The following is a 25,925-nucleotide window of genomic DNA, read 5'->3' as shown; positions in this document are numbered from 1 at the left end:
TTTGCCGTCAACTGCTTCAAGATGCATCATTTTTTTATAAAGTTGTAATCATTTGAAATTAGGCAAAATTTTGCCTATCTCAATCATTTTGCCTATTTCCTGTACATCTCTCGATTCCTCCAGTAATTTATACAAGATTCTTGTAACAAGAATTCAACCAGGAAAACCCAAAAAGATTAATTTCATGGTATTGAAAAAAATTAGTTCATAGTAGTTTACAGTGGTCTCAACAAGAATTCCACCCGAAGCACCAACTTCAATCTTTCACAAGGATTGATTTGAAAAATTATCAACAGCGATTCTTTTGAAAAAAATCGTTTCCATAGTGATTCTATTGAAAAATTCTCCACGGTGTAATTAGTTCAGAAATTATAATTTTACATTGATTTTTAAGTAGTTACTCCAACGGGTCTCCTTCAAGAAATCGTCGAGATAATCATACAGGAATTCCTCCATGGTTTCTCAATAAATTTGTTGGAAATTTCTCACTAGGTTATCCCCATGGTTTCTTATTAACTTCTGTAGTACTTTTTCCATTTATTCTTGAATAATTTCCTAAAGAGTTCACAAGAAAACTCTACAGCTATATTCTAATAATAACGTCAATAAGCCATTTTACAAGACGTTCGAATGACGTTGCCTGGTGGGCCGCTCATTGTTATTGTTCAAAAAACTAGCTTGATATATGAATGGCGCTGATCACATTTTTGTTAGTGATGACGTTCACGTCTCGTTCTGGGCATGTTTCAACTCGGTTTCCAGAGTTGATGTTACCAGTAGGTACAATAAAGTCTTCCCCACCTGCAGATTCAATTTTACATGGGAAGATTAAAAACATTTTTCATCAGCGCCATTGTTGAATAAACTTCTTCCAAATGTGGCGCTTGCAAAAACGTAAATAAATGGTCCCGATAGGAAGTTTCAAAGTTGTTAAACAAACAGAAAACATATGATCCGAAACGAATTTACACTAATTACACTTGGTCTTTCAAAATATTTAAATTAATGCTCATTCGAAAGCCCATGTAAGTAATTCTCGCTGAAACCAGGCGGCACTGTTCGTTAGAATTCCAATTTTATGTTCACCCTCTAGTTTTAGCATATACTTGCGATCAGTGACACAAAATTGGAATTCTAGCTATAAGTGCCGATGGCGGCCTGGTTTCTGCGAGAATTGCTCTTGACGAGTAAGTAAAGAAACTTCTAGAACATACACTTAATATTTAAACTTTAACATTATGAATAATTCCTGTTCCACAGCTATGTATTACAAACGCTCCGGCTTTGATTTTGTCTTATCTCTTAGCCATGCCACTTAAACGATAATAATGGCGAAGGCACTAATTGAATGCAACTACGCATGAATAATTCCAATTAACGTGCAAATCCACTTCATTTCGCTCAAGTATCAAATGATAGATATTCCCCCGGGAAGGTTCCGGGCAGTTCAGCACCAAAGCCGAAGAGTAAACAAGGACTTGTCTGCTTTAGCGCTAACTGCCTCGAGAGCTCCATGAGTAGTTAGGTACCTAGGTACTACAAACGACACCAGCTTTCAGCCATCGGAGCGAGCCGATCGTAATGTAGGCCATAAGTGAAATGAAAAGTTTGCACTGTGAGATGGCGAGAACAAGCAGGAAAGCTCCCCATGGATGTAAGCACGTAGGGTTACCATCCACTCCTTCTAAAAGCTAAGGTTGGACAAAATCTCGATCTTAGTGGAATAATCAGTACCGTGCACTCCCGCTAATTTGAACGGTAAATCATGCAAACCATCGGGGTTAATTTTTATTTTGACCATTTAGTCACCCTAGAATCGTGTTTCTGGTAACCTCTTTCACTGTTTTGTTTTGATTTTGCGTTCCGTTCCACAGCGTTCCATTTCACTTTACTCCGTTCCATGAGTTAAATGACGTTTGAACCATTTTTAATCTGAACGATGTACAAATTAGCAGGCTGCAAATTAAAATGTTCAGATTAAATGTGGTCAAACCAAAGGGGGTACCCGGTATTTCCAGAAAAACTACAATAGTTGAAAAAAAACATAACTACGCAGTGGAATCTTTAACACGTTGCATGTGTTACATGCAGTGAAAGTTCGACCGAAAATAACAATTTTTACGTCTAAAAACAACAAACAGCTATAAACTTTTCAAATGTAACTCGATTTCTATAATATTGGGAGTGGAAGTGCTTTACCTGAATAACCTTCGAACCACCATTGATAAAAATTTGTGTTGAATTTAGCTGGAAATCTTATGATCGTCTATGACGTTCACTAGAAAAGCTTACGTTGTGTTTTATACTCTTTTGAATAATTAAAAACATATTCTTTTCAGCTCAAGCAAATATGGTAACCCTATGAGCACGTCACTCTTCAAGAGGTCGGAAAATGTGATAGCTCTAACGTTATCATGTTTCCTTGAACTGAGTTCTACTATCAGCATCTAGCTTTCCATCACTGTCGAGCTGCCTTTCTTAGCATTCCACTTCTATGAAGTCTCCTTCTCAAACAATTTTCCATTTTCTCCCACTTTCCAGAACAAGGCAGTCTGACGATCGTGAGACGCACCAACAGTCGAAAAAACACGCACATTTTGCAGCAGCAGCAACTTCAGCATCAGCAAGAGCTACTTGAGTCTGACCCAGACCAAGAGGGGGACTATTCCCAGCAACAGCAGCAGCAGACTCTATCGGAAAGTGAACTCGCGTTCGTCAACAGTCAGCTCAGCCGGGAGCTCGAAAGTATGCAACCAACAGCCGGGTCCGGGTCCGGGTCTCCGCCGTCCAGCGCCGTCGTGCAACGGTCCGATACGCTCACCGGGGATGAGCTGGAAAATGTTGACTTGGCCACAGACAATCTGCCAGCGGTCGATACACCAGATGCATGTGATAAAGCCGCACTAAGGTAGGTGAATTGCATTGGGAAAGGATAATGGGTCAGTACGGGGTGTTTATTTGAAAATTGTGTGAGTAGAACTCTGTTTTCTATGTCACAAACTGACATATTGTCAAGGCAGTTGAAAACGCAAAATTGAAGGTTCAATCACACTTTAGCCGGGTGCTCTCGTAATACTAATCTAATTGAACTGGGCTATGAGATCACAAGCATACTATTTTTTGTATATTACCTCGATAGACTCTGTACAGGCTTTGCACCACACTGGTCATTCGATTGTAGATCAAATTCTGAGTGTCTTCCCATAATTTGAGCTTATTTGGATAAAAACTGAGTCTGCAAAAGTTTTTCAAAGTTTGTATGGGAATTGCCATGAGAAAAGTACAATCGGTCATAGTGTTTGCCCGTGTGCTCTTGAGGATTAGAGCTAATCCGATACTGTTAGATACATTCATCAGCTTAGGGTGTCCATACAGACCCATGTTTTCCTAGTTCAATATGACTGAACAAAACATTAAATAGTTTTGTAAATGAGAAAAATCACCGGTGATGGGAAACCATACATTTAAAATTCCATTTAGAGTTCATATCATTAAAATATATCCTTCTTTCTTTCTTTTCCAGACTTCGCTGTCTTTTGCGGCAACTGCAGCGCGGAGAAATATCCGCCGAGCTGCTGCAGAAAAACCTTCATTACGCTGCACGCGTACTTGAAGCGGTTTTCATCGACGAGACAAAGTAAGTATTGCTCCAGTAGGTTCCCATCCGAACCTACAACCTCACCGTGTCGAAAGTTGGGCTTCCCTAGAGCTGCCCAAAGAGACTCTAGGAAGTCTGTCAGTCGTCATCGAGCATTCGTTCCTATGCTGCTTACTGTTTTTTGCGCCATTCACATATAAATTCGGTCAATATTCCAGTGTCGTCGGTAGCGTAGGATAAAAAGTGGAAAAATATGACTAGATCCTGCTGACTGTTGACGCTGCAGGAGCAATCACATTACCGCAAGTCATCTTCATTTTTCATTCCGATAGATCTCCCGTTGCTGGCCCCTCCCCCCATTAAATCAACGACGACGATAACGACAGCAGGCATCCGTCGTGATGATGCACTGTGGGGCAGAAACGTACATTGATTGGTCAAAACCTCGAGTGGTCTGAGGATGCTTCCTAGAGGTTTGAGTGGTATGTTGGTTGGTTTTGAGTTGACTATAATAGAAACTGTGTACTACAATTTTCGAACTTACTTATCCCAATTTTATGTGTATTTTTCCTGTCCAACAAGAAAAATAACAGAATTCATAGAAGATTGGTTTGTTTTCTTGCTCCCATACAATTTATATGGAAAATTTGACGGAAAAACTTCAAATTAAATTCTCTCAAAACTAGATTTTAACCACTTACGCCCCTTTGCTTCTAGCCTTCTTAATTATTGTTGAATATTATTACTTAAAAATGTGAAAAACTTTTTTGAGAAAATTATTCAAATGTCAAAACATTCACGTTGATTATGAAGCGTAGGTGTCTTAGGAACATTTGTCATAAACATTTCGACAAATCACTTTGCTGTTGGAAGTTTTTTGCTACTACGCTGCTATCAAAAGACTATCTTAACAAATTGAAAATTATCTAGAATAAATTCAATACCGTTAATATAAAGCTCTGATTCTCACTAGATAATTTTCCGAATCAAACGTCAAACTTCTAAGAAACATCCCCAAAGCACTAGAGGTTTTGGCCAACCATAGTAGTTATCTGTCCCTTAGTGCATCCGTCGTGACGATAATGGGGCGAGTGCCAAGCAGCGCATCAAGGAAGGAAAATCGATGAACTGGATTCTCATTCATCAGTATCTGTCGCTCATTTCATCCTCATCCGCATCCACGTCACCTCCCACAAGTGACATCATTTTTCAATGGGTCAATATGGAAATCGTTCCGTTGCGTGTTCATATTTTTTTCTTGCTCGTTGTTCCAAGCCAACCACTCTCATCCATTCTCTACCAATGAAGAAAACCAACAATGAATCATTCGCTCCAGTTACGGACACTGGGGTATACTACTTACGGTAGGATTAAGGTGATTATAGAACGAAGCCACATCTCAAATTTTCAAGAGCACAAGACTTGAGATCCAAATAGTGCTTCGCGTTGAAAATCTATCCCATTGGTCACCACCAGCTAGCAAGCAATTTGATTTGGTTTTCAACGCGAACTGTTGTCAGATTCTCTCGTCTTGTGCACTTGAAAATTCAAAGTTTGGCTTCGTTTTATAATCACCTTAAGGGGCGAGAACATTGGAAATTGGTATCATTTTAGTAAACTGAGGAAAAAGATCTATTTCATGTCGATTTCAAGCACTTCATAATGCTCATTAGAATATTACCAATCATTATTGCAATTCAATTTCCCAGAAAATAGTTCAAAATAATTCCAAAAGCAATATTGGATTGCTTTGGCTCAGTTTAACATAACGTGACCCCTATTATCATAAAATTCACGCACGCCAATGTTAAAAACGAACAAGCGCTTCGGTCTGTCGGAATCGACTTATCAAAACAAAGCGGATAAAAATTTATTCGATTTTTTCGTACACACAATGAAAGTATTTATACAGAGGACTTGGTTTGTTTCCGTGGGATTGTACGCAGCCCGTATGGCGTGTGGATGAAACAGCGTAAAAACGTGTCTTTACGATTCGATAAATTAATACAAACGCGATTGGTTGTTTACAGGAATAGTCGAAAGCAATTTTCGCAGTACAATTTGCGTGCCGCGTGGGGGAAGAAAACAGTGTCGAATGCACTTTCTAACTTTTCACCGATGTCTGTGATGGATATGTTCGTACAACGAAGCACTTCAAGAGTTTAAACCAACGCAAAATTACCATGACAGACTCGCGAACAGGCTAGGCGTTCAGGCTAGGATGTTCGCACCTGAGCGGTTCCATTTGAATTCGAATGTCGGTTTACTTTTGTATATTTTGATTTGGATGAAATTTTGCACATGCTTTCTTTATGCCCAAAAATGCCTTTTTGCATCATCGGCTCGCCATTTTGACTCTAGCCTTACTTTTGAGAAGGGCCTAAGAAAAAAACCCTTAATAATTTTCAAAAAATATAACTTAGAAACGGTTTGTCCGATCAGTTTGGTGCCTTCCGCAAAGTTTTAGGTTATTGTTGGGACTATCTGGAAAAAAATATACACTGTAAAAAAAATGTTGTAATTTTTTATATACAGGTCGGACTCGATTATCCGGAGACTCGATTATCCGGGATTCGATTATCCGGAATTTTAGACTCGATTATCCGGAATTTGTTTTTTGATGTTCTTGCTTTTCATTTTTTATGCATAAATCTGAGATAATTTGGTATTGCAATATACAATATGAATGGTTTTGCAATTTTGAACGTATTTAAGAAAAGAGGGGTTTAAAAAAGTGGTTTTTTGTGTATGCTGGTCGAAATTTTATTTTTTCTTGTAGAGAGCCCTACTGTTCCTAGAAATAATTTCTGGCTACGCCACCGGATCATATAAATCAAACAACAAAAAAGATAATATTTAAGTTCTTTTATCGAAGATTTAAATTTTTTTCTTAGTGATTCGATTATCGGAGGTTTCGATTATCCGGAGTGAAAAAAAAATCGATACTCCGGATAATCGAGTCCGACCTGTATTAAAAATCAATTTTCTCAAAAATCGTATTTTTGATTTTTTTTTTATTTTTTTATATGTTAAAGTAGACAAAAAATGAAGTCTTTTGCACCCACTGTGCAGAAATCATGGACAAAAAAGTTATGATTTTTTGAAAATAGGTGAATTTTTGAAAATGGTCATAATAAACTTTTTAAATATTTTTCAACTCGATTTTATGAAAGTACGCAAAATTTACAATAAAAAAGGTTTACAGAAAAATCAGGCTAACTTTTACCGTTTTAAAGATACAGCGATTTTAATACAAAATTATGATAAAATTTTCAATTTTCGGTCATTATAATGTAACTTAGAAACGGTTTGCCCGATCAGTTTGGTGTCTTCCGCAAAGTTTTAGGTTATTGTTGGGACTATCTGGAAAAAAATATACACTGTAAAAATATGTTGTAATTTTTTTATATATCGAAAATAAAGCTTAAAAATCAATTTTCTCAAAAATCGTATTTTTGATTTTTTTATTTTTTATATGTTGAAGTAGGCAAAAAATGAAGTCTTTTGCACAGTGGGTCAAGATGGAGAAATCATGGACAAAAAAGTTATGATTTTAAAAACAAGGTGAATTTGTTGAAAATGGTCATAATAAACTTTTCAAATGTTTCGGTAGCAATTAGCAAAATTTTCTCATATACCTTTTTGTTGAAAATTTTGCGTACTTTCATAAAATCGGGTCGAAAAGCATTCAAAAAGTTTATTTAGACCATATTGAAACAACAACCTTTCTTTAAAAAATCATAACTTTTTTGTCCATGACTTCTCCATCTTGACCCACTGTGCAAAAGACTTCATTTTTTGTCTACTTTAACATATAAAAAATAAAAAAAATCAAAATACGATTTTTGAGAAAATTGATTTTTAAGCTTTATTTTCGATATATAAAAATTCCAATTTTTTTTTTTACAGTGTATATTTTTTCCAGATAGTCCCAACAATAACCTAAAACTTTGCGGAAGACTCCAAACTGATCGGACAAACCGTTTCTAAGTTATGTTATAATGACCGAAAATTGAAAATTATATCATAATATTGTATTAAAATCGCTGTATCTTTAAACTGGTAAAAGTTAGCCTGATTTTTCCGTATACCTTTTTTATTGTAAATTTTGCGTACTTTCATAAAATCGAGTTGAAAAATATTTAAAAAGTTTATTATGACCATTTTCAAAAATTCACCTATTTTCAAAAAATCATAACTTTTTTGTCCATGATTTCTCCATCTTGACCCACTGTGCAAAAGACTTCCTTTTTGTCTACTCTAACATATAAAAAAAAAAAAAAATCATAAATACGATTTTTGAGAAAATTGATTTTTAAGCTTTATTTTCGATATATAAGAAAATACAAAAAAAAATTTACAGTGTATATTTTTTTCCAGATAGTTCCAACAATAACCTAAAACTTTGCGGAAGGCACCAAACTGATCGGACAAACCGTTTCTAAGTTATAATTTTTTGAAAATTATTAAGGATTTTTTTCTTAGGCCCTTCTCAAAAGTAAAGCTAGAGTCAAAATGACGAGCCGATGATGCAAAAAGGCATTTTTGGGCATAAAGAAAGCATGTGCAAAATTTCATCCAAATCAAAAAATATAAAAATGAAATTTGGGAAAAAAAAGTCGTCATTTTCTGTGGAACCGCTCACCTGCCTGCCCATGAGACCATTCCAAAAGAAACAGCAAAATGTTCGCGAACATTTACTCGCGAGTAACCGCACAAGATGTGGTTTATTGTAGTTTTGACTGATAAACCAATAGTATATCCATCAAATCGACAGTAAACTATCAGTTTGTAGTCAGAAACCCTTGAAACAGCTTTTTTCCAAAAGCGCAAATGACTCTGAACAGCTTCAAATAAGTTCACGAATCGCTTTAGCTTCGTTTACTCACGAGCACGATATATGCGAGTAAATCAGCACTCTGATGCTCACGAGCAATTCGCCTAGTTTTTGTACCAGTTCAGCAGACATGTTCGCCTTTTTCCATCACTGAACTAGACATTAAATAATAAAGGCTTATCCTGAATTGGTCGAAGCATGAATTTTGAAAGCTTATTAATTATCTGAGCAGAAAAATATTACCTCGCTCGCGAAGAGTACTTCCTCATTTTATTTGCCAAATGCATACCATATAATGAATATGTTTTAAACTAAGCTCAAAGAATAGATTCTAGAATCACTGCCGTTATACGCATAATTGTCCCATGTTACTTTTTGTGAATTTTGACTTTTTGTCATTAAACAGTTTATTTTTACGTTTAGTTTTAGAAAACACACACCAAAAATTTACTTTGTTCGGAAACTCAATGAAAAGCAAGCCAAGTCAATTTGTCCCATTGTTGAATTTCTACGCATAACTGTCCCACTATTGTATTTCTACGCATAACTGTCACACTATATAATTCGCTGCGCTGATCTCGAACAAAATAGTCAGTAGGCAGTTTTGAATTAGCTGGTGTTTGGAAAAATCGTTTCTTACGTTGGCTTTACATCCCATGTGGAACACAACCTGTTTTATTTTTTTATTTTCGAGTCCATGGCTTGCGACAAATTAACTTCATGATTTAGCGAACCAAGTCTAAATAAAAAAGGTTCGAATATTTTTGGATGACTTGGCCACATGCTGGGTTGTTCCGAATATCGGTTCATTGGTGGAAGTGGCCATATTTTATTGGCGAATCTGAAACCTGGCTTGCGACATATCAATTTTCATGAATTTGCAAATCATGTCTAAAGGTGGTTTAAATGTATTTAAATAACTTGACCACATGTCGGATTGTTCCGAATTCCCGGTTGCCTGGGGGAAATGGCCTTTAAACCATCGGTTCTGAAACCTAGCTGGCAACATCAAACTACATAAATTCCCAAATCAAGGCTAAATAAGGGTAATTCAAAGGTTCTTGGATAACTTGATGACATGCCAGGTTGTTTAGGGTACCCTGTTCACCAGAAGAGGTGGTTATTATATTGGCGATTCTGAGACCTATCTTGCGACACATCAAACTTGATGAAGTCAAGAAGAAGTCAAAGTCATGTCAAAAGAAGAATAGTTCAAGAGGTTTTGGGTGACCTGGCCACATACTGGGTTATTCTGGGTAATTGGTTCTTCGATGCAAGTGGCAAATATGTTGATGGTTCTGAAGCTTTATTTGCGATGTACCAAAAATCATGATTTTGCAAACCAAGTCCAAAGAAATGTCAAATCGTGTGAAGATTTGTGTCGTGAATTTTGAGTTAAATATTTACTCGGCAGAATAACCATGAATTCGCAGATGAGTTTCTGTCAAGCCTGCAGCTGGAAGAGTCGATTTAGGAATTAATTACATCTTATAAACTCTCTTACTTACTCATCCACTCTTTCTTTCACTAACTCATACATTTTCTCACTATCACACAAATAGAAAACTTTGCTTTCCAAACTATAAAATCGTTTTTTTTTCTCTTCCCCACACGTGGCTCCGTTTGGCACATGTCACTTGAGCCTTCATTAGGTGCCTTAAAATAGTCTAGAGGATATACGTCCTCTACATTCGGTACAATCTATAGGTAAGAACGGTCATCCACAGCAGTATGCTTAGCACATAAATGGTTACTGCTCTCAGTGGGACTGTTATGCGTAGAAATTTACCAAAAACTCCGTATTTCTAGGCATAACAGTCCCACTTTGAATTTCGTAGCTAAATTTACTTTATTCCCATAATAAAAACTCTTGACTCTAATGAACACGCTATTCTTTATACTGTTGTAAAGATTTTAATTTAATTCACCACACACCTGGTCAATACGAGGCCTAAATGTGTTAAAATCTTTAAAAGCGTTTTTCTCGATTGCATATTTTGGAACATGGGACGATTATGCGTAGAACGGCAGATCAGCCCCTATCATGTACATCGTTGTCAACAACAGATTAGCATCGCGCCATTGCATTAGTACAAGTCTTACTTGATACTTCTCAAGTTACAATCAGGTCTCCGTTTAGACGCTGCCACCATCTTTACACTCACCAAAAAATCCCTGCTATCGTCTAATCATATCGAGTGAAATCTCGAAAACTTATTCAAATAGTCTCAAGTCAGAGAAGTAATCAAACTTTCTTTATCGATCCTATGTGTTCCGCTGACTAAATTCCACACGCTCCGCTCTTACCCAACTAGATTTTTCACTTTAAGAATGTTTAACCCCGGATTTACGAAACGGCGTAAGTAAGAACTTTAACTTTCGCATTCAAATCGCTACTTTCACCGCTTCGTTGTATGGAGAGACAAAGTGACTTAACCACGAATCAAAACAAAACACTACTTGAGCCGATTTTACACTGGTGCAAAAACGTCGAAAGTAATTGAATGAGCGACTTATCATTTTATTATATTTTTTGTGAGCAATAATAGGAACTAGGGAAAGTGTACCAGTTATGGATAAAGTGGTTCCCTATTTGGACATATGTAAAATCTAGATAACCTTCACATTTTGAATCTTCTTGAATGTTTTAACATCAAGATATAACCTGTATCTTACTGCCAAAACGCACAAAATCTTTCGAAGTATAGAAACAATCAAATTATCACGTATGGCGAAATAGGGAACCACTACGGGCATAACTGGTACACCTACCCTACCTAGTTTTTGAACGCGAGCTGATTGTATGCACAAAAAATGTTGTAAAGGTTATTCATTATAAAACAGTTTTAAATGACAGGTTGTGATCCTTCTTAATACATTTTCTCAAAACCGTATGAAAGTTACTTATGTCGATCTGAAAAAATAATCGAGAAATATTTGTTCATCCGATAGAAAACCGCAATGGTGGGAGAAAAGTGAGTGTCGGTATCTTATATGAGACCTGCCTGTACACCGTCCAAATATATGAATCTCATAATTTATTAAAGTTATTGTATAACAAAAATGACATTTTTGCGTGTCTCAACAATCAAAATATGTGTCTCGAGTAAACTTGGGGTTGCTGAATCTAATGCCATTTTCAGAAATGTTCCAGCACGTCACAATTTTTAGCTACAGGTCGCCAAAGTTGTATAAAACATTGATTTTATTGATGTTTACATGAAATTTAAAGTATAATTTATCATATTTTTAGTGGTCTTATCCACTAAGCATGCTCTTTTGCACTTAAACTTTCATTTTGGATTAAATTTTGTTGAAATTGCGCGATTAAATTTAAATTAAACCGATTTTTTCGACATGTTTGCTGTCTCCATACAGAATTCTTCGTTTCTCTTATATGGGAAAATACAATACTTTTTAAATCCATCAAAAAATAAGTTTTCCGCATATAAAGTATTTTAAACTTTGCTGATAAGTATTGTTATACACATATAGTTTGAATTCTGTGGCAAATTAAGTAAATAAATTGCCTTACAAGCTGTCAAACTTGCATGCAAGTTAGCTGAAATAGTCAAATTTTGCATTTTCAACAGCTAATATCTCAAAAACTAGACGTGCTATGATATTTTTGAAAACGGCAATGGATTCAGCAACCCTTGATTGAGTGAATAGCGGTATTTTGGTGCTTGAGACAAAAACGTGTTTCGCAGTGTAACCCATTTCCCTGTGGTCCAATACCATAAAAAATATAGGCCTTTTTAAGATTTCCCCAGGATTTCCCTAAGCGATTTTCAGGGATTCTTCAGATGTAACGAGTACCCTTCAAGTACCCTAGACGTTTTCATAAAATGCCCAAGCGGGTCTCCAGGGGTTCCCAAAGCGTTTCCTGGAGAATGACAAATTCAAAAATTGTTCTATGTTGCATGACGCAACTTATATCTCCACCTACGCTACAGTGCCGTCCTAAATTGGATCACTGCCATATTCACCGCACTCTGACTATCCACGTCGTTACGCAACCAATTGATGGCCAACTCTCACATAACTAGTGATCTCGCCCTAAAAGCCAATGGTAACCGAGTGTGTAGCATAACCATCACATACACCCATACTTTATCAGGGTTATAGATCTGTAATTTTGATTCTCAATAATCTCATATTCTTTTGGGTGGTATGCTACCGGAGTGAGCCGTCATGCGTCTATCGATGTTGAATATTCAAATGAGTCTGACAGACAATGAAGCTCCACTGTAATATCGCTCATTGAAAATATAAGCCTCGTAATGGTACTTCAATGCATCCACAAATGTTGTTATGAGTTACACCGCCATGTTGGAAAGAGAAAAGCCGTTACGATACGTGCATTTTAAACCGTCTTCTCCAACACATATCCATATCGGCGTACGAATGTGCCAAAAGCCGTATAGCGTTGGAGCTTAGTTCATTAAAATTTCAAAACATCGATATTTTACAGTGCATGATAGGTGCACCCGCGTTGCTACCGGTTGGTTCATTTATATTACCACCACAACACAAGTCCAATGGCACTGCATTTGAAAATCAAACGAATTGGCCAAGTATGGGCACAGGAGAAGAGTCCTAAAAAGCCACAATTCCGTGCAAGCTTTTCCATGTTACGTTTCCATGGTCAAGTCCACATCGTTGACTGCTGAAATGGTGCAAATGGAATTGGAAATGGACTTAGAGCGTGTGTGTGTGGCAGCCCACTCGAACCTATTTTCATTTAGTGATGGTATTAAAACAAGTTAATAGCAGTTGTTGGTGACTGTTTTGGAGAATGTGGTCGGTACTATCATTATCGAGTGGTTTGTATATATGGGTATTATGTTTTGCTAAATTATTGTTTTGGGAAGGTAGCAATAATATTTAGTTTTAAGTTTACTGTGGAGATTGGTTTGCTGAGTTTGGAATCAAAAAAGCTTTTCAAAAAATGGAACACTAAACGGAACGATTTTCATACTCATTCATCAATCATTTCCGCACATCACCCACTCACCCATTACAAGTGTAAGCTCATATAGAATGTAATGCGCCTTAAACCCATATAGCTACATGAAAACTTTTTCTTTTCTTTTCGTTCAACTCTGACCAAAATTTGGTGTAATGAATCTTGTGCGTCCATTGCAATCGAAATCCCCTCCCAAAAAACGAACATTCAATCGAACGCACTAACCCGTGCGCTGTTATGCTGCTAATTGCAATTTTTAATCTCGCTGCCATGATGCGATGACAAATGGTTCCATTTTAAAAATTGCAACCTAATTCCACCACACAGTCAGGAGGACGGAAGTGGCAATGGCGGCGTTAACAGCGGCAGTGGTTGTGGTGCAGGAAGTGGTGGTGGTGGTGCTAAAACTAACAACGTCGGTACCGTAGGAGACAGTAGCAACGTCAGCAATGCCACCAGTAAGGAGCCTCGGAGGGGCGTTACGACTTCGGCCCCGCCCACCCACAGTGGTCCCACGGGTCCACCGATCGGAAAAACCGTCATTCAGAGGCGAAAACTACGTGCACCGGTTTGGGCCAGGTCTCTGTTGTTACTCTCTCAATACCAGGGGAAAAATTGCTCATCATTGAAGTGATTTGCCCAGTTTTTTGTTTCTTTTATCCCCTTTTTAACTCACTCCTAAATATTACTTACACCGAATGACTTTTTGACTGATCCTTTACTAAACAACCTTCCATATTTTGCTTCATTTTCCTATCATCGCCACCAGCAGGTGAATAACAGCACCCAACTTTGTCAATTTTCCACACTGAAATTATCCTCCATAATTACACATTTTCAGCGTTTCTTGTCCTCCCACCGTTCGTTTTTTATTGTGAATGACCTAGCGCAATAGAACCACCATAAAGAAAACCACGTTTTTAAACACGTTTGCAAAGAAAAAGTTGACTCTCTGTTTAGCATAAGATAACCGAAATAATTAACAAAGTTTCCCCAACAGCATTAAATACCTCTAATTATCATATCCATTCAGGAAAGATAACTGCGACGTAAGACAAACAAACTTCGACCAGGAGAGCTTACTCCACAGCTCTACTTTTGCTCTCAACTTCAGTTTTTGAGTTATTTGGTAGATATATAGGATTTTAAGTAAGTACATCTTTAATTCTCTGTCCTGAGAAGCTACAGTTAATTGTCAATTATGGCAAGTGCTTTTGAACTCATAGTGTCAAACTTCACGGAATTTATTTTCTAATAAGATTATTATGGTAAACAGTAGAAAAATATATTCTTATTTTCGTGTAAAATACGGTAAGTAGTCGGAAGCTCCAACGTTCTAGGACTTCAAATAACAAAGTTATGGTAAAAAATGCGAAAATTACTAAAATTTTACGTTTTTGTACTATTACCGTCAAAATCGTAAAATGTTTCATTATAAACACCATGCGTCAATCAAATTAGAAAACTTGTCGTATTTTTACACGATCTGAAGCTTTGCCGAAGACGCGAAAGCTCTAGGGTGTGAAACAAAAAAGTTTGCATGGCAGTGCCACCTATGCGACGAAATTTCCAACTAAGTTTTATCATCATATTGAAGAACAAATAGTTCCAAGATAAGTCTCCGAAGTCCTCATCCACCGTACCGATGAAGCCATTCCTTCTGCTGCCTGTGTCTTCCGCCTCTGCGCCCTTCAGGTGTTTATCGTAGTGCTTTTTCCACCTTTCAAGCACCTCGCGTTTGTCTATCACGATACCTCCATCCTTACCACGGCACAGTTCAGCACAAAGCCTTTGCGGGATGTGTTGAGCTTCTAATAAAATTTCCGCGTTTCTTGTGACCGGCCCTGCTGTTTCATCTCCTCGCACTCCGTCTCCTCCAGGCCTCGCTTTTTATCCCGGTTCCTTCTGCTGCTTTGTTAATGGCTGCCTTGTCACTACTCCTCAAGAGGAGCTTCGGTGAGCTCTCCCTCATAGGACAACGCTGCTTCAAAGCTTGCCGCGTAAGCAGTTGTGACTTCGGGCAGTTTGAGTCGTTCCAGATTGTAGTGGTCCGAATAGATGCTTGCGCTGCGAATGGTCCTGACGTCGATTATATCCGAAAAGTGTCTTCCATTCATCCAAACGTGGTCGTTTTGTGATTCAGTCTGATGAAGTGATCTCAACTCTCCGTACTGTACTGGAAGTTGGTGCTACTTATGGTCATATTCTTGGAGGCGGCGAAGTCAATGAGTATAATGCCGTTTTCGTTCGTAAGCTGGTGAGTGCTGAGCTTTCCGATAATTGGTCTGAATTCATCCTCCCGATGATTTTTACGGCTGGCTTGACACCAACCCCGTGTCTCGCCGGAGGACCATCGTGCACAGCACTGTTTAGAGGTTTACTCTAGCACTAGGACCATGATCAGCCGCTCCTAGTATGGCGAACAGACGCTAATTTTAGCAGCGCTAACATGTAGAACAGACGCTCTAATGAGTTACACCCTCAGAAAAGAGGAGTCCCCCTTCCTAGTCAGCATACGACCAAGGTCCGTACCAGGGTTTGGTTACTCGATATCTAAATCAAATATTTAAATTTGGGTATTAGAGGGTTAAAAACATATTTACGCTAAATTGAAGATGAACATGAATTCCATCAGGAATTTCATCAGGGATTCCTCCAGCTAATGCTACTCCTGTAGCATTTCTTTAGGAATTCTACCAAAATTCCTTCAGAGCTTTCATCGGTAATTCCTTCATGATTCCAACAGGTGTTCCTCCAGAAAGATAATCAGCATTTTATTCAGTGATTTGATAAGGGATTCCTGCATGGATTTCTTTAGAAATTCCTTCTGAAAGTTCATCTGGAAATCCTCACGAGATTCCATCAGGAGTTGCTCACGGGATTCCATCAGGAGTACCTCTAGGTGTTCGTTTAAAAGTTCATTAGGAGAACTTCAAAAGTTTCCATCAGAAGTTATTGTAACGATTCCACCAGGTACTCTATCAAAATTTCCTCCAGGGATTCCACCAGTAGTTCCTCTAGGCAACAAGAGATAGTTTTGGGATTAAAACACAAGTTCGTCCATGAATTTCATCAGGAATACTTGCAAAGATCATTAATTCCACGAAGGATTCCATCAGGAGTTCCTTCAGAGTTTCCATCAGGAGTCCCTCTAGGGATTCCATCAGAAGTTTCTTTAGAGATTCCATCAAAAAATCTTCTGGTGATACATCAGAAGTTCTTCTAGGGAAGAGTTTCTTCACGGATTTCATCTGGAATTTCTCCAAAGATCCCATGAGGAGTTTCTTCAAGGATTCCAGTTGGAACTCCTCTAGGGATTCCATCAGGAATACCTCTATCAATTCCATCAGAAGTTTCTCCAGGGATTCTATCAGAAGTTCTTCTAAGGATTCCATCAAGAGTTCTTCTGGGGTTTCCTCAGGAGTTCCTCCAATGATACTATCATGCGATCCTTCAAGAATATCTTTAGGAATTCCTACAAGGATTCCATAAGGAGTTCCTCTGGGGATTCTATCAGGAATACCTTTGGGGCTTCCATCAGATTTCTTCTGGGGATTTCATCAGGCGTTCCTTCAGAGATTACACCTGGAATTTTTCTAGAGTTTATATCAAAGGTTCCACAAGGTATTCCATCAGGATTTATTCTTGGGATTTTATAAGGAGTTCCTCCAGGCATATTATCTGGAATCCCTCCAGGGTTTTCATTAGGAGTTCTTATAGGAATCCCGCCAGGAGTTTCTACAGAGATTCTTCTTTTTCATCTTTCTGGCGTTACGTCCCCACTGGGACAGAGCCTGCTTCTCAGCTTAGTGTTCTTATGAGCACTTCCACAGTTATTCACTGAGAGCTTACTATGCCAATGACCATTTTTGCATGTGTATACCGTGTGGCAGGTACGAAGATACTCTATGCCCTGGGATGTCGAGAAAATTTCCAACCCGAAAAGATCCTCGACCGGTGGGAATCGAACCCACGACCCTCAGCTTGGTCATGCTGAATAGCTGCGCGTTTACCGCTACGGCTATCTGGGCCCCTCTATAAAGAGTTCAACCAGGGATTTATCAGAAGTTCTTCTTGGGATTCCATTAAAAGTTCTTCTAGGAATTTTATTAGGAGTTCCTACCGGGTTTCCATTATGAGTTCCTTCGGAAATTCTACCTGGAATTCCTACAGGGGGATTTTCTGTATTTTCTTCAGAGACTTCACCAGTATCTTTTTTTTTGGGAGAGAGAGAGAGAAGTTTTCTAAGGAATGTTACCATGAGTTTCACCAAAAAACCTAGCAGAGTTCCGCCAGAAGATCTAGTAAATATACTTCAATGGTTCACTAGGATTTGCTTTCTTAAAATTTTTCAGGGTTATTACAAATTACTCCGTGGAATTAACCAAAAAAAATCCAACGATTCCACAAGATTTTTTTTTTTTTCAGAAAAACCGACAATGTTTCCGCGAGGGAATCTGCCAAAAATTCCGTCAAAGATTGAACGAGAACTTTTTTTTCTCTACTCAAGGTATTCAATTAGGAAGCTTCTACAAGACTCCAAAAGATTATTCCTCCATTCATACAATTTTCCTAAAAAATTGAAAATTTTTTTGGAAAATTTCTAAAACAAATCCATGGAGAAATTTCTTAAGACTTTCCTGGAGGAATCACCAGATAAATCACTGGAGAAAATATCAGAGAATTCCCTGTAAAAAATACTTAAAATATCTCCGAAAGAACTTTTAAAGCAATCCCTGAAGGAGTTCTCAAAGATTTATCTAAGGTAATTCCTTAACACTTCAGTCGTCGCGCTGTTGTATTTTGTACAACACTGTCGAAAAAACCTCGCTTTTTGTTCACAACAGCAGCGTGGTGGTTGTGACGGTGGCAAACCGCGCGACGACTGGAAGATTAAGTGGATTCTTTGCAAAACAAGAACAAGAACTCTTTTTCTCTACTCAAGTATTCATTCAGGAAGCTTCAACAAGATTCCAAAAGATTATTCCTTCAGGGTTGATATTGATTCAAAGCATAAAAACAAGTATTTCCCTAAATACCTCCAGGTCGAAAAATCGTTTGGAAAATTTCTAAAAAAAAAATCCATGGAGAAATTTTTTGAGAATTCCCTGGATAAATCACTGGAAAAATTCCCAAATCATTCCCTGTAGAATTTCCTTAAAATATCTCCGGAAGAACTTTTAAAGCAATCCCTGAAGGAGTTCCCAAAGGTTTCTCTATGGTAATTCCTTAAGTGGATTCCTTGGAAAAAAATCCTGCCAGAAATACTGAAAGGAAATGATGAATAAATTCCTCTAGGAATTCTCGGAGGAATTTCTGGTAGATCTTGAAATAATTTCTGAAGAAATCCCAGGACGAATGCCTCATATGGTCCTTTCAGGACTACCAGGAAGAATTTTTGAAAGAAACACTGGACGAATGTATAAAATAATGTATTGAAGATTCACCGGAAGAATCACCGGAGGGCAACCTAAGGGATACTCTCAAAAAATTCCTGGTCGAATCTCGTGTAGAAAATTTTGGTGAATTCTTTTCAGTATTTCTGTGGAATTCCTGAAGGCTTCGTGGGGGGAATCCTGGGTGGAATCCCTGGAGGAATTAATTGATAAATTCTTGGAGAAATTCTGGGTAGAATCACTGTAAGAGTTCCTGGAGTAAATCTCTTTAGGAATTAGAGATCCTTGTGGAATTTCAAGAAAAGAATCATGAAAAAATATGTTTAGGAACTCCTGAAGTTTCACTGAAGAAATCCCTTGGGGAGTTTATAGATAAATCCCCGGAGAAATGTGTAGAAATAATAAGTAGATGAAAAAACCGAATTTAGTACTATACCATTTAATTCCACTAGAGTTTGTATCCTTTGACAGATACGTGTATTTCGACCTCAACTGTAAGGCCTAACCGAATTTAGTACTATACCATTTAATTCCACTAGAGTTTGTATCCTTTGACAGATACGTGTATTTCGACCTCAACTGTAAGGCCTTACAGTTGAGGTCGAAATACGCGTATCTGTCAAAGGATACAAACTCTAGTGGAATTAAATGGTATAGTACTAAATTCGGTTTTTTCATCTACTTATCGGTATTCTACTAAACAGTTCGAAGATTTATTATCATGTAGAAATAATATTTATTATGGAACTCTTGGTGGAATTTAAGGAGGAATCCTAGAAGGAAGCCCAAAAAAAGTCCTGGTAAAAACCCTGGGGTAATTTGCGGTGATGAATTTCTTGAGGAATCCCTTGAAAAGTTTCTAAAGGATGTGATTCCTGAATAATGCATGATGGAATCCTTGGAATTAACTTCTGAAGCTTTAAAGAAATTAGTATAAAAATCTATTGAGGAATGCCTGGAGGTAACCTTGGTGCAAGCCCTGAAGAATTATTGAAGAAATCACTTAAAGATTTTTTAATAATTTGTAGAAGAACCTTCAAAGGAATCTCTGGAAGAATGCCACTTGAAGATGTATCTGTAGGATTTTCTTTAGAGAAATATCTGGTTTACTTTGTGGATAAATTTCTAGAGGAATTATTGATAAAACTCTTGGTAGAATCTCATTAAGAATTTCTGGTGAAGGCCCTGGTAAAGCCCATGGATACCTGAAAAACCCCCATAGTAGAAACCAGAGGAAACCACAAAAGGATTCTGGATAGAATGGTTGTGTAAATTTTTATAGCCATTCCCATATCGATGATTGTTTAGAAAAATCCCCGATAGAGATCCCTCAAAATTTTATATTTTTTGTCGGAATACTTCGTGCGAATTATAACTGGAAATCCTCATAAATACCCATTTCTTCCGTCACTTAAATTTGGAAAGTTGTGTTCTTCCTTACTAGATTATTGCCCAAAAATCGTAGAAATATTCCCCCGACAGCCAAAGAATTCGAAAAAATGACAACCACATGTCCACTAGACTTTCTGAGATTATTCAAATCATGCGATAAAATATAGTGTTGCTGCAACGAACTTTGACAGTTGGTCAAACGGTTGCATAAACATAAATCAGTGTGACTAACTTGGGGGCGGAGTAAATGTTTGTCAAACCGTCTGGACGTCTGTGGGCTGCATAACACTGTCAGTAAAAGCACCAAAGATATTGCCAAAATTCGATTATCCATCAAGTGTGAAGGATCTGTTGTCATTATCCTCAATAACAATAACACAAATCACGACGGCATTGATCCGTCACTTCCACGTAATGAATTTATCCCCGCATTATTAGTCATCATCCAGGTGAAATCCTAACCACCTTAACCGATTACCACACTTTTCGGGTTGATGAAGAAGCGTCTTTCCGCAGCAAAGAATAAACTTGATTATCGCTGAGCTCTCCTCTTCGACAGTTTCTTTCGTCCCTTTGTCTCGCCGGGTTTGGCTAAACAGCAGTGTCAAGCTCGAGTAGCTAAGAAATCATCTCTTCTCGAAATAACTCGAGGACAATCAAATTATAGCCAAAGATGATTGCGTTTCATCGTTTCCAGGAAACTTTTCGAACCATCCACTGACAAACTCGGAGTTCGCATGCATACCTACATGTATAGCTCTATTTAGGATTATCTTTGGTGAACTTACCGAACTTCAACTTGTTCCTACTGGTGACTTAAAATTCGATTTTGTCTTGATAAAATGGACAAAACCTAAGGTGCACTATGAAACACTTAATTTGAAAGTTTGATGGCAAGATTAGGAAGTTAAAATTCAAAGATCAACAATATGTCACAAACTTTGTACCCCATTCCAACTAATTTAAGTTCATTAGACTCATTAGGTATAGTGCTTGAATCATACCTCTCAAACCAGTCGAGAAGATAAGACTTTAATCGCTGACTTTGGAGAAGGTACGTTTCGAATGCCACACATTGTAACCTGACGCAAACCAAAAAAAATATCCTTTTGGCCTTTTCAAAACCACTTCTCCGGAGAGTTTGTTGGAAATTCGTTGGCTTTCCTGGAAAAAACGACGCTCTGTCGGCAGTCGATGTAGAGCGGGGCAGATTAGACGAAACCCGAGAAGGCACGCTTCAGCGCACAGAAGGTAACGTTGTTATCCGAGATTAATTAAAAGTTGTCCGAGTGAACAATTTCGAGATTGAAATGGGAGTATGATGCGGGGAAGTGGGTAGACAACGCAGCAGTGCCCCTATAGGTAGGTCTGTGGCATGCGAAATTATTGAGGGAAACAGGAATTTCAAGCTATGCAGGGCTTAGTTCATGACGAGAGATGAATTTGCATTGTTTTCAGAGAACTATTTAGTTCAAGTACAAATGCAAACCTCTGGAAAACAGGAGTCTTGTGATACAAGCCTGATTCATATGATAATATTGTGCCTCAAGAGAAATTAAAGTATGAGTTTTGAACCATCAATAGTAATGTACTCGTTTTGACCAAGAAGACCGGGGGGCAAAAGTTCGACCCTAGTGGAATAATCAATATTTCAAGAAAAACCGTTAATGTTTTAGACCTGAATCACTTGAAAATGTAGTACATCGATCTGAATCACTTTAATTCGAGGTGATTCAGACCTGAATCTTTAAATGTGAAGGGAATTTAACCTGAATCACTTGAGTATGAAGTGAATCATACCTGAATTGCTTGAATTTGAAGTGAATCGGACCTGGATCTATTTAATATGAAGTGGATTGGACCTGAATCACTTGAAAGTGTTGTAAATCAGACATGTATCACTTGAATTTGAAGTGATTCAGACTTTAATCACTTCAATGTGGCATAAGTCAGAGCTGTTCTGTGTTGAATAGGTAGTAAGTTAGGCTGATGCAAATTTGATTTTGACATTTTTTTAACTTTTTCTCCGGAACCAATCGAACGTCAAGGAAAGCCGTCATCAACAACACCAACTATGATTTATGTAATAAGTCATGAACTCACTACGCCGTCTACCGCTTTTCAGTTCATCAATAACGAACCACACTCCTCTAATCTGCTCAATGCGCACTTATCAAACCAAATACCATCAGCAAACGCTGTCATCGTCGCGAATGTCGTTGGCGAAATCAATCAAATTGGTTCAACAAACTGCTAAATGCAATAAAAATCAATTCCATTATCCCCAATCACGAAACCCATCAGTTTGGCGACTGGAATTATCCTCCCGTCGATTTCGGTTCCGTTGCGTTCTTATTTACAGAGATTTACTTTTTTCTTCCCTTACTTTTCTTTTCTTATCTTCATCTTTTTCTAGCCCGATTCATCGTCCCAAGTACGATGCGATTCCGTTTGCACAAGACCTGAAACCACCAACATCGCACGTTGTGCATACGTCCGTCTCTAGGTCTGTGTCCGGATTGTCCTTAAAATGCTTTCATTGTGGTAGTATCGAATCTGCACCGAATCGCCTCGGCTGGGTATCGATGATGCCAAAGTGCCAGCTAGAACCTTTAGAGCTGTTATAGTTGCCAACTGGATGTTGTCGAGTAGTAGTGCTAAACTAGAGTTGCTAGAGGGCAACGCACCGAACGAAAAGCTTATTTCGAAGGGCTTTAGTTGGATTTTCTGCTGATGCGAGTCATAGCTTGATGGAGTAAGATGGAGTAGCTTCATGCAATCCTTAGCTAAAATTGTCGTAACGTACTTGTTTGTAGAAAATTCTTATGAAACCACAGTCGATTTATTTAACACCTAAATAATGTAACAAACGATTATATTATAGAAAATTGGACTAGATCCAGCTGTCTTGAAAAAAAATCAAATCCCTTTTTTTGACTCAGCACGACTTTCACTGTTGATACGCCTGCGGATTTCAGAACTAAAATTATTGTCAGATGACAGCAAACGTCCAATGTGAACGAACTCATTCATCTATGAAACCCGAAAAGCAAACGAATTGACTGGATCTTACAACTTCGAGCGTAATATTAAACAATCGACAAGAAATTCCACCACTTTGTCTTAGTCCCGACAAAATTCCCATGAACTGGAAAGTAAAATACTAGATAGTAGCATCATTCATGTCGCTTTTCAGCATTCTTGCAACATGCCCTGCCCACCGTAGCCTTTCCAGCTTTCGTCACCTTTTGAATACTTTTGAATAGTTTGGTGATTTCGTGGTTCATTCTTTGCCGCCACAAATCGTTCACCTGAAAACCATAAAAAATTATACCAAGCACATGACGTTCACGTCCTCCTCGAATATATAGTCTTTTTGAGCCCGTGCTTATAGGACTAACGGATTGATAAGCTTTTTGTATATAATACATTTGGTTGGTGTTCAAACAAACCGGACTAAATTATATTTTGTCCTTGTATGCTATTTTGATACAAATGATTTAACAAAACAGCAAATATTGCGAATATATCTTTGTTTCGAATGATACCTGAATATTTTCTGGAAAGCACCAAAACCACTTGGTCTCAACTGACTGAAGCCCGTTGTAGGCCCAACATCCAGAAACAAAGTGCCTCCGCATGTAACGATTAATGCGTTATAATAATCAGTCATCATCAAGGATTCGGGGTTAACAAATTCAACCACACCGAACGCATCCCAACGTCTGCCGTAAACTTGCCACAGTCGGCTCTGGATACTAGCATGTAGCGCGCTATGTCTAAGCCAACAGATTATGAAGATCGATTGTACCTCGGATTTCACTGCGGAACACGATTTTGTCTCAAGCATCAAAATACCGCTATTCACTTAATTACGGGTTGCTGAATTCGTTGCCATTTACAGAAATATCATAGCACGTCTAGTTTTTGAGATATTGGCTGATGAAAATGCTAAATTTGGCTATTTCAGCCAACTTGCATGCAATTTTGCCCGCTTGTATGGCAATTTATATGCTTAATTTGCCTCAGAACTCAAACTTCATGTATATAACAATACTTATCAACAAAATCCATAATACTTCCGATGCTGGAAAGCTAATTTTTGTTGGTTTAGAAAAGTATTGTATTTTGCCATATAAGAGAAACGAAGAATTTTGTATGGAGACTGCGAGCAGGAAAAAATCGATTTAACCTCAATTTAATCGTAAAATTTCAATCAAATTATATCTAAAATGAAAGTTGAAGTCCTATTTTGCAAACTTGGTAGATAAGATCGTAATATTTTTTGATAAATAATTGTTCAAATTTTATGTAAACATCAATGAAATCACTGTTTTATGCAACTTTGTCGACCTGTAGCTAAAAATTGTGACGTGCTGGAACATTTCTGAGAACGTCATCAGATTTAGCAACCCCAAATTTACTAGAGACACATAATTTGATTCTTGAGACACGCAAAAATGTCATTTTTGTTACGCTGTGTTTTTTACCGCTAGAGATCAGCATCTGGTTTATAAAATCATAATCGAAAAATTTTGAAATATTCTATCGGTGAATTTTTTCCATACATTTTGTATGGGCCGAGATTCGTAAGAAAACGTGATTTTCATAGGCTGTATATGAAAAAATAGCTAAAAAGCGGAAAAAATCAAAATTTCACCGATGGAATAATTCAAAACCTTCCTTTTATGAAAATTCAACCCAAATACTGAACTCTAGCGGAAAAAAAACTGAGGTATATTAAATTTTCATAATCTGCTGGTTTGGACATAGCGTGTGTACTTTGTATATAACACATTTACCACCAGTGCACTAAATAATGTTTTAGATGGGTGTACTATAAGGACTCACGCCTTCTCAAATGCGCAGCAGCCAATGTCCATATCATCTGCGAAACAACCGAATTGACTGGATTTGTTGAATATCAATCATTGGCAGATATACCTAGCTCTTCGCATAACACCTTCTCCCAAGTATAACGCGAAACATTTTTCAAAGAAATGCTTCCCAAAAATGGATTCAGAGATGTATCTGTAACTTACCTAGTTCTAGTTCCGTTGCATATTCATATCAAAACCTCATAAAGTTTCACGTTCGTCCCAATGAACTTGCATTTCACCCCCGTTTTTGACGTTCAACATTATTGAAACGATGAAATTTGCTGCAAATGTTCTCTGCAAGCAGTCACTTTAAAAACTAACTCTTACAACTTTTCCCAAAATGCCGATTGAATTTTCATTTTCATTCATAGCATCCATTACACAACTTCATTATATGCAAGCTGCGTTTGAATACCCACAATTCATGAAAGATTTATTCCAGTTGCGCGGAAGTTGCATAAAACTACGTGTTCGACAGCTGAAAGTTTGTTTGTTGCAATCAAGTTGCTGTATAGTTGTGTTGCACCTCACGTTCCATTTAACAACGAAAACATGTTCTATCGATAGTTTGTTTGTTTACATCTGATCTTCCCTGAAAATCTGCTCTCAAAGATTTTCCATAGCTTTATTCTCTTAAACTAACATATGTTGCCTTGAAATCTATGAGATGACGACCTGGTATTCACGGCATTTTTGAAGGCTTTGCCGTACAATAAAGATCTGCTCCGATGTCGATAGACAACTTTTTCCAAGCACTTTCTCTACAGACGATGGAAATTTTTTTTGAAGGAGTTTCTGAAGGAGTTTTTGCAAAAATACCTCTAGTGATTCCTCCAGTAAAATTTTCAGGAAT

General features: G+C 37.7%; 1 protein-coding gene across 1 annotated transcript in view; it reads left to right on the top strand.

Annotated features, from left to right (window-relative positions):
- LOC5573499 (calcium/calmodulin-dependent 3',5'-cyclic nucleotide phosphodiesterase 1) overlaps positions 1-25,925 on the top strand; it is a 437,832-nt gene that overhangs the window by 290,598 nt on the left and 121,309 nt on the right. Inside the window, 3 exon segments of the mRNA XM_001660854.2 lie at positions 2,542-2,908; positions 3,524-3,637; positions 13,732-13,983. Coding sequence (XP_001660904.2) covers positions 2,542-2,908; positions 3,524-3,637; positions 13,732-13,983 — 733 coding nt within the window.

This window comes from Aedes aegypti, chromosome 2, assembly GCF_002204515.2.
Source record: "Aedes aegypti strain LVP_AGWG chromosome 2, AaegL5.0 Primary Assembly, whole genome shotgun sequence".
NCBI lineage: Eukaryota > Metazoa > Arthropoda > Insecta > Diptera > Culicidae > Aedes > Aedes aegypti.
This window is presented reverse-complemented; position numbering and strand designations above follow the sequence as displayed.